This window comes from Nicotiana tabacum, chromosome 10 (assembly GCF_000715075.1).
Source record: "Nicotiana tabacum cultivar K326 chromosome 10, ASM71507v2, whole genome shotgun sequence".
NCBI classification, from domain to species: domain Eukaryota; kingdom Viridiplantae; phylum Streptophyta; class Magnoliopsida; order Solanales; family Solanaceae; genus Nicotiana; species Nicotiana tabacum.
This window is the reverse complement of record NC_134089.1, coordinates 14,502,585-14,517,482: the sequence shown is the minus strand read 5'-3', so window position 1 is coordinate 14,517,482 and position 14,898 is coordinate 14,502,585. Positions and strand designations below refer to the sequence as shown.

The following is a 14,898-nucleotide window of genomic DNA, read 5'->3' as shown; positions in this document are numbered from 1 at the left end:
CAGAATTTGTGAAGATGGCTGGCAGGCCTAAAAGAAAAAGAGAAAAAAATGAAACAGTCAACAGATAAGGTGGATGGATGTAGTCCAGGAATAATGTGGTGTTCTATATGTGGTCCTGGACATAATGCTAGGGGCAGTGCAAGGGTAAAGAAGGGGAGGATAATGTAGTGTTCCATATGTGGTCAGCCTGGACACAATGCTAGGAGCAGTGCAAGGGTAACATTCTTTATTTTCAAATACTGTCTATTCTGTATTTTACTTATTTACTCTAACTATGTCTATCCTGTTTATTTTGTTTAATAGCATTCTAAGGGAAAGCAATCAATAGCAAGTAAGAAAAAAGGCAAGCAGGCAAAGAGACAAAGATGTTTAGGAGATGAAGACAGTAATGATTAACAGCCCATTCACCACTTGCTGCAAATATACCAGTTGAGGAGGAAATACAACTTTCAGCACCACAGTTCAGTCAAGGAAGTCAGTCAAGTCATCCAGTTCAAGACACAAACTTTCAGTTTATGCCAACTTCTTCAGTGCAAAGGAAACTTCCCACCAATAGTGTCATTCCAGATTTTGAATTTCCTGATTTTGAATCAGATTCTGCCTAGATATTAGGCCAAGGAGTTTCTCTGAAGAAAGGACAAGACTGCTTATGAGACAGCAAGGAACAATACCAGCTATAACAAGGACCATCAATTTTGTTGGTGACTCATCTGGTGTGAGTGTGCCCTCAAACCTACCATACTCAGCTAAGAACCTCACCTGGAATAGTAAGAAAGTTATAACAGGAAATCAACTTGAAAAGATGGCCAAGAGGAAGACAAGAAAGGGTAATGGCTAGTCACAAAATTAATGTGACTTAAACTAAACGTGGAAAGTCAGTTAAGTGGTGAAAGTTTTTGTGAATTTTAAATTTAAAAGACTTGTAATTACTGCTACGATAGTACAGTTATTATTTGTTGGTTGATGTAATTACTATAATGATAGTACATTTATTTTTGTGGTTGGTGGTATGGACTTCTGTGAAGTCCATTATGTGAATGTTATGACAGTTGGTGTTATGAAGTAGTTGATATACTATGACAGTTGAAGTTATAAATTTCTGTCAATGTTAGTAAATTTTGAACAGTTTGTGGTATGAATTTCCAAGTTCATCTTGTTCCCTCTATTCTGATGTACTATGACATTTTCTTCTTGTTAATATAGATTGAGCACATAAGGATATGGTAAATATGTAACTGCGGCTATAGCAAGTATTTGTGCATATTAACACCTACTAATTCAAAGTGGAGAATGATAAAAATCAAAGCCTCATATTCATTCACCATTTCATGCCAAAAACAGAAGCATCATACTATTACATCTCCAATTGGAGTATCATTCTAATTGGAGATACTCCAATTCTTAAGAAACTAGTTCCCTACTTCACTAAGCAATACATGTCAATTCACTACACAAAGAGAGGGCTGAACTCACACAATGATAATCAACTAAACAAGGAAGAAACATAATGAAATCTACTTCATTTTCCAGGCGGCAAAGAATCCAACAAATAATGCCCAAGAACCAATTTTCACAATCATTAATTGTACGACTCTTTCTTCTAACTTTTTGACCTTAGTAGGTTTAGATTTGTTCATGGCTTTCATGGAAATTACTTTTTCCCTCAACTTGTCTCTTTCAATCGTAACCGCATTCAAAGACGACGTTAATTCTCTTATTTCAAGCTGAGAACCATCCGCGGATATTTGATCTTCCCATTCGAAATAACCACATGAATTATTCTGCCAAAGAACCATTTAAAAGATATAATTTTCAAATCAAAACAGCTAGATATAGTAGAAAGATTAGACAAATCCACGTAAAATACTTACCTTAAACCGTGCACATTTATAAAATTTTCTACCGGGGTTAGCTGGAGTGGTTGATGTGAAATGGTTGGCAATAATACCACATTGACACCTTCTCTGAAAGGAAGTACTACTCTGCGACATTGAATCTCACCTGAGAGGACAGAGTAGAGCAAACGAGAGGAAAGGGAATTTTGTGCCTGAACCCTAGTTTTTCATCGACTGACAAAGGTATTATTTAATCGATAAAGGAGATTAATTAACAGGTTATAAAGGTGGGGGCGGGTTTCTAAAAGAATAGGTCAAGAATTGTGTAGTTGGCAAATCATTATGGGGGTCCCGGTGTCATGTTGGACATCTGTTAGGGTTAAGGACAAACTTATATACTATATTAACGGTAGGTATGATTATGGATGAAAAATAAAGACGGGTATAAACGTAACTAATTTTCCATAGTATAGGGATAATTTTGGTCGTAACAATGAGAAAATGCTACAAGCACCTAAACTTCATTCATCATGTTGAGGTGACAGCTAGAGCAGAGAGGAACTTATCTCTACATTTGAATATTGAATCAGAAGAATCATTAGTCTTCTTGTATAAGATAATAATGTAAAAATAGCACGGTATAGCCAGTTTTCGAACTGGTCATTCAAAAATAGCCAGCGTTTACGAAGTCAATGAAAAATAGCCACTATTTTGCTGCAACAGAGACCGTTCCAGCATAATATACTGGAGTTCGGTGCACCTGTGTATGAACTCCAGCATATTATGCTGGATCGGTATACTTTGCTGACTCCAGTATAATATACTGGAGTGTGGAGCACCGGTGCTCCAAACTCCAGTATATTATACTGGACAATTATACTTGTTGGAACTCCAGTATATTATGCTGGAGTTCTAGTGTACTTATGCTGTACTTATCCTAGAACTCCAGTATAATATGCTGGAGTTCAAGCATACTTATGCTGGAACTCCAATATAATATACTGACATATTTTTCGGGTTTTGAACAGTGTTTTCGCTCATATTTATCTTTACATGAAAAGTGGCTAAATTTCGATTACTTTTAAAACTGGGCTATTTTTGAACGGACAATTATAAATCTGGCTATTTTTTAATTTCTCCGTCTATATACAATTGGTTGAGTCTTGATTCAGCACTATTTACAAAATGAAAATAATATCTCTAATCTGCTGGCATGATAATGCCCTCAATTTACTAATATATATAGAAATCAAGTACCACCGTGTCCATTTTGTTGTATGCAATGGGAGCATACATCCATAGATCATCAAAACTCACGAGTTATGAGTTATGAGTTATGAGTTAATGGGTTTTTGAAAAACGAAAATGGGTATTTTTTTTAATATGCTGGATATTCATTAGGTGGAGGGTACTTTAAAAAATTTTGGTTAACGGTAAGGATAAATTTAACCCAACAGTGTGACGATAGATAAATATAAATAATATACCAAGGGATAAATTTGGCCATTTTCTCTATAAAATTTGGTTACATCACTTAATGCTTATTAGTTAAAGTATTTTTTTTTAATGAGAAATCAAACGGACTCTAATAACAATTGCCATTAACTTTGTAGTCTTTAGTAGCGCAAACTAAAGTACTGTAGAGAGAGAGAGAGAGCGAGAGAAGGGGAAGATGAAAGGAAGAGGGAGAAAGCAAATATTGGTGGGACTTGGTCTTGTTATGGTTATGGGTTTAGCTGTTTACTTAAGGCTTTGGACTATTGACTACCGTTTCTCTTCTAATGAAACTGAATTACTCAGGTACCCTTCTTCTTTCTTGCTTAATCTTTTATATCTACCTTCAGAAAAAGATCATGTCTTTGCTCCTAGAAATGGATCAAGAAAATAATTGGTTAATATATCTTTTCACTTGTTTTGTTGCTGAGAAAAATTGGGTAATGTTCAAGAAACAGAAAGATTAGTTGGGTAGGTTGGTTAGTCTTAACTCTCAATCAAGAAGATTAAGAAAAGCAGTAACCTTTATTTTTATATCTAGCATAGGAATGTGGATTTCTTGTTTGTATCAACTTTTGGTAACCACCCAACAAAATTCTTGCTTTAATAACCAGCAAAAGAGAACCAATTTGGACTGGATTATCCATTGAGGTAGGAAATGAAGATATCAGAAACTTAATAACCTCCCTTTGCTTTTTGCAGTATCTGCTTGGTTCTGTACATTTCCAGAACCAAAATTCTTCCATATGCGTATTTGTTTCTGAGCAGAACGGATTTGGTTTTGCGTAAAATCGCTCAATGTCATCCGAGTTGAATGAAGAGAATTGAGGAAAATGTTTAATGTAATGAGTAAGATTTAGGATAAAATGGCCTCATATGGTGTTTATTTTTTTAACTTTTGTTTGTGTATCAGAGACGGACGCAGCCTTATAGCACCAGGTTCATTTGAACCTAGTACTTTTGGACGTGGAGTATAAATTTATGTTTAAGATTTTACTAAAATTACAACAAATAGTAGGTCTGAACCCTTAATTTTGATAATGTAACAGGTTCAATGCTAAGAATCTTAAAGGTTGAACTCATAGAGTTTAAATCTTAGATGCGCCTCTATGTTATTTTTGTGAATTTATGAATTGGAATCATGCCTAAGTTTCCAAGATGTGAAACGAACCCCATTGCAAATGTTTTAGTAGGTGACTTGCCTTGAGTTTTGATTATAGGGTAGTTTTAGCAAATATCTGAACAGTTAGGATTAGTTTCTAGTTTCTAGTAGAATGTCTTAAGCATATTGTACCATTGTCTTTAAGTTGCTGAGGCAAAACCACTTCAAAGTTAAGTATTGATAAATGAATAAGAAACTGTTTTAACGATTAAAGTTTTTAATCATTCCACATTCTTAGACATGTTTAAAATTGCTGGCATCAAACATATGAGCAATTTTAGATAAAATTCCAACTTTCTCATTAAGATAGAATTTGATATCATGTACTGCTTAGCCAAGTATGCGGTTCCTGGTTTCTTGTAGGAGACAGTTTGATCTTGCCAGTAGAGAAGCAATGGACGAATCTGCAGTGTGGAGGAAAAGATATGATGACGAGGAAGTGAAATCTACTAGCTGCCAAAAGGAACTGGTTAAGGTAGGTAGCTTTTATTCAGAATTGATAATACTTTGGTGAGAAATTCACCACAGACATTTGATATAAGGATTTAATATATCTTGCGAAACCCTTGACTTGCAGTTATACTATTTCCTGCAACATGATAGCCTCTCTATTGACAATCAATGATGACGTAATGTAACACCTCATTGCCTTATTAACTATGTAATGTATCACCTATTCACCTTAATCGAGAATATCAACTAGGCAATCACATATTTAACAAAATAAACAAACAAAAAAATAAAAAGAAATATTCACCTTTTCTAGTATGATAGATCGGCCTGGAAAAATGATTATACCTATGACACTATGTATAAGCAGATTTTGTGTATCCCGTGAGTACATACATTTCGACGGTAATGGCCTCTTCCTTTCTCTGCAGCATGAGTTCTGTCTTGTTAAATGAATTTCGTAAGTCCCGGGTGGTCAATAAATATAGTAGAAATGATTTCTGTCTAGTTCAAGCCTGAGAATTTTAAGTGATTCATTGCCCCCTATGGATGATTTAACTTCAGCTGTATATGGATCTCTATTGAAATTTCACCCTCTAGATGCAGTATGCTGCAGAGCTGTTTGTTATTCTCTATTGTTTTATTAGAACAGAGTTGATGCAAAAAGCTACCCTCCATTTTCTCCCTTTTCACTTAATGATTGTAAAAACCAGGTATACAGGCTTGTGCATTTCCTTCACGCTTCGTCCATGTGCAGCTTTTCTTGTCATGCATTTCTTTAGTTGGTCTTTAGTTGATGGCCTTCAGTTTGGGGACTGCAGATCCTTTTTCATTTTCAACCGTTGGTTTTCATATTTGGTAAATGAATTTGCACATCAAATTGCTTTTTTTGATAAATTTTCTATGATGGTCTCAAACAACCCGCCACCAGCGCCACTCAAACAAATAAAAAGATGAATGAAGAGAAAAGAAAAAGAGAGCAGTGGAGCTTTCATTTGTTTTTGTTCTTAGAAGAAAGGAAGAACGGAAAAGGAGAATGCATATTCTTCGTCTCCCCCCCCCCCCCCCCCCTGTGTCTGGGAAGCCAAAAGGAAAACAAACCAAAGGAAAAGATTTGAGTCAAAATTTGTCTCATTTTGATTTACCTTTGGTTGATTATCAAGGAGCGTAGAGTAATGAGGTGCCAGCTCAAATTCGATCTAATGGAAAAGCGTACTATTTCATATTAGTTTGAATAGTGGAGGAGTAAAAACCTGCCATTTAGGAAAGAGGTTAACAGTTTGGGATGCACTAAAACGGAAAGTAGGTCGATCAAATTTAGACACAGGTGAAATTTGTGGAGAAGAAACCTTGGGAGCATGGCTTTTGTAAGTAGTGACTTTGCTTCTTTTTTTTCTGTAGAGTGAAGAGCATCTTTACTTTTACAAATCTGGCTAACTTATGCCCGGAGATAATTCTCTTTTAGATTTCGGCTTCCCCTCCCGGTATTTCACAATGGTAAAATATATCCATGTCACTTTTCTTCTTGAAGAGCTCTTTATCGAGTTTTTAGAAAGAGATTTTGCATACCGTACACTCAACTAATTCTTTTGATCTCTGAGTTATAGTGTAGGTAGAAATCACTATTGAATACAATCAGAGGTGAGTAAGGCCCTTAGCTACGAATTCTGATGGTGGTGAAGAGGTAGAATCAGTTTGCCGAGTTCTGATAGTGATTAAAGTTGATCTTATCTAAAACTGAAGATGAGAGAGGACACCAGTTGGCATTTCTTGTGAAGATTCTACTAATTCAAATTAGTTGGAAAAGGATTAATCTTACTACCAGGTCCTGTTGTAATGTTTAAGAAGGAATAACCTATTGTCTAATCAAGTGTATTGAAACAATCTACTTGATGATTCCCAAGATTTTAAGGAGGCGGTAACTCCTGGTTATGTTCTCAGAAAAGAAAGGAACTTGGGAACAAAATTATGAAGAAATTTTGTGTAATGCAGTTTGCAGCAGATCTGCAAGTCACGGATGGTTTTTTATGCAAATTGCCCAAATAAGGAAAAATGATTAAAATTATTGCAAACTGTATAAGCTGAATGAAACACAAAATATGTAGAGGAATGAGGTGAAGGATGAAAACTATGGCATTAATATCATCACTTATCCTTTTTAATATTCACTTACATATTGACCATTTGATTTTATTCTCAAATGCAACATTAAAACATTCAAATGAGTGGGAAGACGAAATAGAATAGTTCAATTTAAAAGGAAAGGTTTTGTGCCAAATGTTGAACTTCCTGTTGCTCTTCATTATCTTGTTCTCTGAACCCCTCTTTCCTTCCATTCTGATCGCAAAGAGCTTAAAGATCACACGAAAACTGCTATATATCCGGTCACTGATGCATTGTTTATATTGTTTGCTATTGGGTTGACCATGTTATGCTTAGGACATAGAACATGTAAAACCTTTCATTTTGCATCATCTGATTATTGAGGCATGTTTCTCGCATTGATAGATATTAAATTTGGGCTCCTGTTTGAAGTCAAAGATATGGAGTTCTTCCCATACATGCTTTACTTACAAAGTGGGTTAACTGTTGCACCTCATTTGCTAGTTTATTAACATGTGGCTTTTGTGTAGATTAAGCTGTTGTTGAAGGAAGACGGTGCCGCCAGCAGTAAGAAGAAGTTGGACATGTTGCAAAAGGTGCATGTTTGAGACGATTTTCTTGATGTCTCTCTTTCTTCTTCTTCTTCTTCTTCTTCTTCTTCTTCTTCTTTTACCCTACAATTGGCCGCTTTCTTGTTAGAAATGTGAAGTTCTATGAATTGTTATCTCCGTAATGCGTATCATCATTCTCACAACTCACAGTTCGATTAATAGTTTGTCAATGTGTTTGATTTCACCAGGAAAACATTGACTTGCTTGAACGGCTCGAATCTTTGAAACAAGAACTTGAATCTGAGAAGTTGAAATGTAGCATGAGACAGATATGACTTCGCTGGAAGCCTGGTTGTCGTCTGAAGAACATCCGGAGGTTGATACTTTGATTTGTTACCATTGGCTTGCCAAATTAATCTAATTGGAACTTGGCAAGGAGGAGGATAGTACATAATATCTCCAAACAAGATTACAGTCCTGAACCAGATTCATTCGATTGGTTCTGAATTTGCTAGATTATGCTTTCCGAGGGGCACGCCACATGTATTTTGATGTGAATTAGATACATTGGTTATATGATGGTTTGCAGCTTCCATCCAAGTTTTGGCCTCCCCAGATTAAGTTATGGTCCATTTGAAGGGACTGAATACTCTCTTTTGTTGATGATGATTGTTAGTTCTTTTGAATTCCACACAGGCATTTTGTTAAATCTTGGGTTGTATAGATTTGACCAAAAGAAATTCAGCGTCGGAGATAAAAAGAATTCAGTGTGTTAAATGCTTCCAGGAAGTGAAATTACTTTGTCCATTTGAGTAGTCAGTGCTTGTGAGCTGATTATTACTAGTTCTTTTACATTATTATGTATATGAATCAAATTTTCGACACTGCCAAAAATTTGAAAATTAATTCATTATATTAAGATTGTAAATTATAACGAGCGTTTGACATGCTCTATTACGTTAACATTGAGAAGATCTAACCATTGAACAATATTACTTACATTTTCCAGCTATACATTCTGTTTCTTTTAATTTTTGTAATCTGAAGTACTTTTATATAATTACTAAATATTTACATTTTATTTCTATAGCAAATACTTTGTAAATGTTTGATTCTTCTGAAAAATATGAACTCGAATGTCTGATTTTAGCTGAATATTATGGGCTTTATCATTATACTGACTCCTTAGCTGAAAAGTATATTCGTAAATGGGGCAAACGCATGTGAACCCATAAAATCTGAAAACAGCCGTACGTAAACATATAATATAGATTGATAATTCGTCGAAGGAGTTCCAGAAATATGCTCACACCAAACAAAGAGATGTACCACAAACTAAATTTATTTACGAAGCCAACAGCTAAAAACAACTGTCTTGACAGAAAGAACGTAATCAATGCCATATAAGGCATAGCATGCAAGTCTTAGGATTCAAACAAAACCAACAGTTCAAACACAAAGCATAACAAAAGCCACTAAAGGAAAGCACAGAAGTCTTCAAGATCCTTAAACGGAGGAGTTAACTTCTCAAAAGCCACCACGGAGACGAAGCACGAGGTGAAGGGTGGATTCTTTCTGGATGTTATAATCTGCAAGGGTACGACCATCCTCCAGCTGCTTACCAGCAAAAATCAGCCTCTGCTGATCTGGTGGAATACCCTCCTTGTCCTGAATCTTTGCTTTCACATTATCAATAGTATCTGAGCTCTCCACCTCCAAAGTGATGGTCTTCCCAGTTAGAGTCTTGACAAAAATCTGCATCCCTCCCCTCAGACGGAGCACCAAATGCAGTGTGGACTCCTTCTGGATATTATAATCAGCAAGGGTCCTCCCATCCTCAAGCTGCTTACCAGCAAAGATCAATCGCTGCTGATCCGGTGGAATCCCTTCTTTATCTTGGATCTTCGCCTTCACATTATCAATTGTATCAGAACTTTCGACCTCCAAGGTGATTGTCTTCCCTGTCAATGTCTTCACAAAGATCTGCATGCCACCGCGCAAACGGAGGACAAGGTGAAGAGTGGACTCCTTCTGAATGTTGTAGTCAGCAAGAGTGCGGCCATCCTCTAGCTGCTTTCCAGCAAAGATCAGCCTCTGCTGATCAGGAGGGATTCCTTCCTTATCCTGAATCTTAGCCTTGACATTATCAATAGTGTCGGAACTCTCAACCTCGAGAGTGATGGTCTTGCCAGTGAGGGTCTTTACAAAAATTTGCATGCCACCACGCAGACGGAGGACAAGGTGGAGGGTGGACTCCTTCTGGATGTTGTAGTCAGCAAGAGTTCGTCCATCCTCGAGCTGCTTACCAGCAAAAATCAACCTCTGCTGATCTGGAGGGATGCCTTCCTTGTCCTGGATCTTTGCCTTGACATTGTCAATGGTGTCGGAGCTCTCAACCTCAAGGGTGATGGTCTTCCCAGTCAAAGTTTTCACAAAAATCTGCATGCCACCACGCAGACGGAGGACAAGGTGAAGGGTGGACTCCTTTTGAATATTGTAGTCGGCAAGAGTTCGTCCATCCTCAAGCTGCTTTCCAGCAAAGATCAACCTCTGCTGATCTGGAGGGATGCCTTCCTTGTCCTGTATCTTCGCCTTAACATTGTCAATGGTGTCAGAGCTCTCAACCTCAAGGGTGATGGTCTTCCCAGTCAAAGTTTTCACAAAAATCTGCATGCCACCGCGCAGACGGAGGACAAGGTGAAGGGTGGACTCCTTTTGGATGTTGTAGTCGGCAAGAGTGCGGCCATCCTCTAGCTGCTTTCCAGCAAAGATCAACCTCTGCTGATCGGGAGGGATTCCTTCCTTGTCCTGGATCTTAGCCTTGACATTATCAATAGTGTCGGAACTCTCAACCTCGAGAGTAATGGTTTTTCCGGTGAGCGTCTTTACAAAGATTTGCATCTGTAATTACACCAAATAAAGGGGTGTTAGACATAACAGAAAAATTATCATATTTCATATTTTATTAAACTAAAGAAGCAAAACCAAAATCAAGCATATACAAATATTGTGTATAATTCCCGATAAGAACACTAAACAGGCTTGAGATTTTTTATAAAGTAACAGTATTCACATTAAAAAGGCAAATATGATTTGCAAAACCAAGAGCTATCAGCAGAAGATATGAAAGAAATACTTCGCTCAGTAAATCTGACCTAATTCAACCTGTGCAAAAATATTCTGAAATTTAAGTACAATGCCAGATAAGAATAGTAACATAATGGACTGCATTTCAAAGAATAAAGCTTTTCACTTTACAGTAATATGCTTAGATGCACATATACAAGGCTATGCTTCTGAATCACAAGAAAATTTTGAACTAATTCAATCACATTATAAAGAACAATGCTCCAATATTGTCGTTCAGCCAATATACTTATATGCTAAAAGACAGCTTTGGTTCAATAATCCAGGGATCAAAATCAAATACACCACAAAAGTTAGTGACAACTTTTAAAAAAGACCCGCATCCTTGGATTTTCCTAATCCATGTCATTATACTACATTTTAATCTCTTTCTTTTAACAGTAATCATTTCTTCTATAGCATTAAATAGCCACTTTCACTTTTTTTAATATGTACGCCTAAATTACTTATACTATCATATTATAAGTAATATCAACTTTTCTTGCGTGGGACAATTGAAGTTAGGATAAAAAAAATGAAATGAGAATATTAATATGAAACAAATGGGGATATGTCAAAAATTTAAAAAAGGAAACTAAAGGAATCATGCATTATTTGAAGAAATAAGTGTTTGTTGCCACCACCACTGCACCCTAAATGTTTTTACCCCCTGAGGTCACCACCTAAGGTAATTGCACGTTTTGTCAGCTTTGGCCAGAAAACTAATTGAAGAATTCATTAGGGACTCAATCAACTTTTATATCCTACCTGGTATAGATATAATTGACGACACTAAAACTAAAACACCCATCAATTCATGTTATCACTAATAAAAAAAATCAAACAAGGAGCACAACAGCACATACACACATGAATCAAGAGCCAAACACCATCGAAAATGACAATTAACAAAACGAAAAGTGGATTCAATCTACGTCAGCGCAACTCATGTAAACCTTGTGCTGTTCTTATATACTCTCTATTTCAATTAGGTGAATCTATTACTATCTGCGGAGTCAAACCAGGTTTAATTTAATCACGTATTTTGCAAATATTTTATAAATATTTTGAATTAATAACTATTGTGACTTATAGTACTTTTTCGTAATTTCAAAATATACAAATTTTATTCAAATATTTTGAAAATTGTATGTCCAAATTCACATCGAATCTTAATTAGTTTAACCTTCGTAGCCCGAAAAGATCCACCGGGAGGGAATATAAGATTTTGACTCCATTATTAGATTAGACTAAGCTAAACTAAACAGACCTTAAAGAGGACTAATTGAGATCTAGTCCTCTAATAAACAAGTCAAACAAATCACTTGAAGAATTAACAAAAAAAAAACTATTTGAAAATTCATTAGGGCCTCAGACCAATTTAATCATGTTCTTACACCATGAAAAAACGCATAAAATTAAAAAAACACAAATAAACAACACATAAACAAATACAGACATGAATTAAGATCCAAACACGATCTAAATTAACGTATTAAGACAAGAAAAAAAGGATTAACAGGGGAAAAAAGAGTGAAGAATCGGTACCTTGAAAGTTTTTTGGGAATCGGAAAAGGAGAGAATAGATAGCTTTGTTGGAGAAGGAAACTGTGATCAGCAATTGAGAAGAGAAGAATGAAAGGAAGAGAAAGGAATAAGCCCTTTATATAGCAGGCAGCAGCTGATGGCCGACCCTAAACCTATAAAATATCGGAATATCGCCACTTTCTTTTTGGTGAAAGTTTGGTAAACCACTAAATAATTTCATTATTTTTTATTTTTCTACAACCACTAATAATTATCCATTAGGAGTACTATAATTTATTGATTAGGAGACAAGTTCCACTATAAATAATAACTTACAAAAATTGAGTGGACACGAAAATTATTATGCTTTAAGTATGTCTTGCAAAAATTAATATATTTAGATATAAAAAAAAAGAATTATGAATTCATAATTTATATCAGATATATTTATAAAAGTCTTGAGAAATTCATAAACAATAGATTATGCGACTATTTAAATTAACGGTGTCGACAAAAGAAGTGTATCAAAGAGCCACTTGTAAAGTCGTACAATATTTTGTCAAGTTGGACTTGTTCCTTCAATGTTTAAATAAAAACTAGGACAGATAATTTGAGGAACTTGTACAACTTTCTGTTCTCCTATTTCTAATTGCTAATTCATTAATACGGGAAAGGGTAAAAAATGCCTCTGAGCTATTGAAAAAGATTTAATCATTCATATATTGGGCTAAAAATATCTCATATTCACCTTTTTAGTTCACTTATGCCCTTGACCGTTAGGTCAATGCTGAAAAATAATAATTAATTAAATTTCACGTGGCAACTTCTTATTGGCCAAAATTAAAATATCTAACACATTAGAAAGACTCACCCATATCTACTAGTTTTTCGTACTAACCCGCTTCAAATACTAACTCAACCCAAACAAAAAGTTCAACTAAAAAAAAAGGCCCCAAAATCTACCAAAACAGTGACATAGAAAGTTATATGATTTCAAAATCTACAAAGTATATCACTACCAACTCGTCGCTACATCAAGTGAGCTCCAAGAAGATTGATATTTTTCTCCAGTGTTCCAAAAAGGTTAAGATACAGTTCCTCAATGCTTAGAAATGTAGAATATCCGGAAGCACCTACTTGGGAACTTACTCATATAAGCTCTTTACTAGCACTGCGTTGTTAGGAAGAACAAACTGGTAATGTTGTCACGCGGGGCGTCTTTTTTTTATTTTGAACTTTTTATTCGGGTCAGGTTAGTGTTGGGACGTGTTAGTCCGAAAAATGGGTAGATATGTGTGGGTCTTTCTAATAGGTTAGATATTTTAATTTTGACCAATAAGAAGTTGTCACGTGGAATTTAAATAATTATTTTTAAAATCAGCATTGACCTAATGGTTAAAGAGTATAAGTGAACCAAAAAGGAAGATGGAAGGGTATTTTTAGCCCAATAGATGGATAAAGGGTAATTTTGGACCTTTTTTAATAGTTCATGGGCATTTTTGACCCTTCTCCGTTATTAATAGTGAGAATAATGATAAGTTTGGCCGATTCACGAAGCTGATTACTACTAAAATTTGTGAAACTAGCAAGGGCTAGTCCGTTTTCGGACCGGTAATCGAAAAATAATTAGAGTTTGTAAAGTTATTGAAAAATAATCATTATTTTAGCTGAAACACAGAAAGTTCTAGCATAATATACTGAATTATGGAGCTCCTGTGTATATTGAAACTCCAGCATATTATGAAATTCCAGCACATTATGCTGGAATCTCATATGTAAAAAATTCGAACTCCAGCACATTATGCTAGAATTTTTTCGATTTTTAAGGGTGTTTTTGTTAAGATTTTATCTTTATATGAAAAAGTGGCTAAATTTCTATTAATTACGTCATCCGTTCCAATTTATGTGAATCTATTTGACTGGGCACGGAGTTTAAGAAAAAATGAAGACTTTTGAAATTTCTGGTCCTAAACAAGTCAAAAAAGGGTCCAGGGTATTTATGTGGTTATAGAAGCTTCTAATTAAGAGTAGAATTGGAAGTTTAAGCTAAATTATTTCCAAATTTAAAAAGGGGTCATTCTTTTTGGAATGCACCAAAAAGGAAATAGGTTCACATAAAGTGGAAAGGAAAGAGTATGAAACTGTGACTATTTATCAATTATCATTTGTAAATTAGGTTATTTCTATTTTTTTTTCCCTAAAATTCACCAAATAATTTAAAATTTTCATCTTTGTGTCCTTTTTATTGTGCTCTTACTTCTACTCTTACTTATTTTGATTGTTAGACCCGAATGAGACACTGTATCGATTATCCTTCTTTTTGTTTTTCTAAATACTCCTACCGTCTCAATTTAAGTTTTCATTTTATATGAACACCATTTCTAAGGTAGGAATATGCTGATTATAAAAAAGTTAAAATTGCATTTGGTACAAAATTTACTAGTAACACTTCTATGTCCGGATGTGAATGATAGGCAGCCTAAAGCAAATTTGGCCAAATACATATAGAGTCCATTCAATTTGGCATCATTTTTCATTTTTGCACTTTATTTCTACCTTGTTTTATTTTGGCCCTCCAATTCTATTTTATATGTTTTTTTGGCCCTCTAACTCTATTTCTCATGTTTCACTTTAACACAAAAGCTGAAAC

General features: G+C 35.2%; 2 protein-coding genes across 2 annotated transcripts; one reads left to right on the top strand and one right to left on the bottom strand.

Annotated features, from left to right (window-relative positions):
• The first annotated feature begins 3,429 nt into the window (after nt 1-3,429).
• LOC107828600 (uncharacterized) lies at nt 3,430-8,558 on the top strand. Its single transcript, XM_016655947.2, has 4 exons — nt 3,430-3,635; nt 4,855-4,966; nt 7,575-7,640; nt 7,844-8,558. Exons 1-4 carry the CDS (start codon nt 3,508-3,510, stop codon nt 7,928-7,930), a joined length of 393 nt encoding a protein of 130 aa, XP_016511433.1. The 5' UTR covers nt 3,430-3,507; the 3' UTR covers nt 7,931-8,558.
• Nucleotides 8,559-8,921: 363 nt separating this feature from the next.
• LOC107828598 (polyubiquitin) lies at nt 8,922-12,455 on the bottom strand. The gene is made up of 2 exons (XM_016655946.2): nt 12,270-12,455; nt 8,922-10,496 (listed from the first exon to the last, which is right to left on the bottom strand). Exon 2 carries the CDS (start codon nt 10,494-10,496, stop codon nt 9,123-9,125), a length of 1,374 nt encoding a protein of 457 aa, XP_016511432.1. The 5' UTR covers nt 12,270-12,455; the 3' UTR covers nt 8,922-9,122.
• Nucleotides 12,456-14,898: the final 2,443 nt, after the last annotated feature.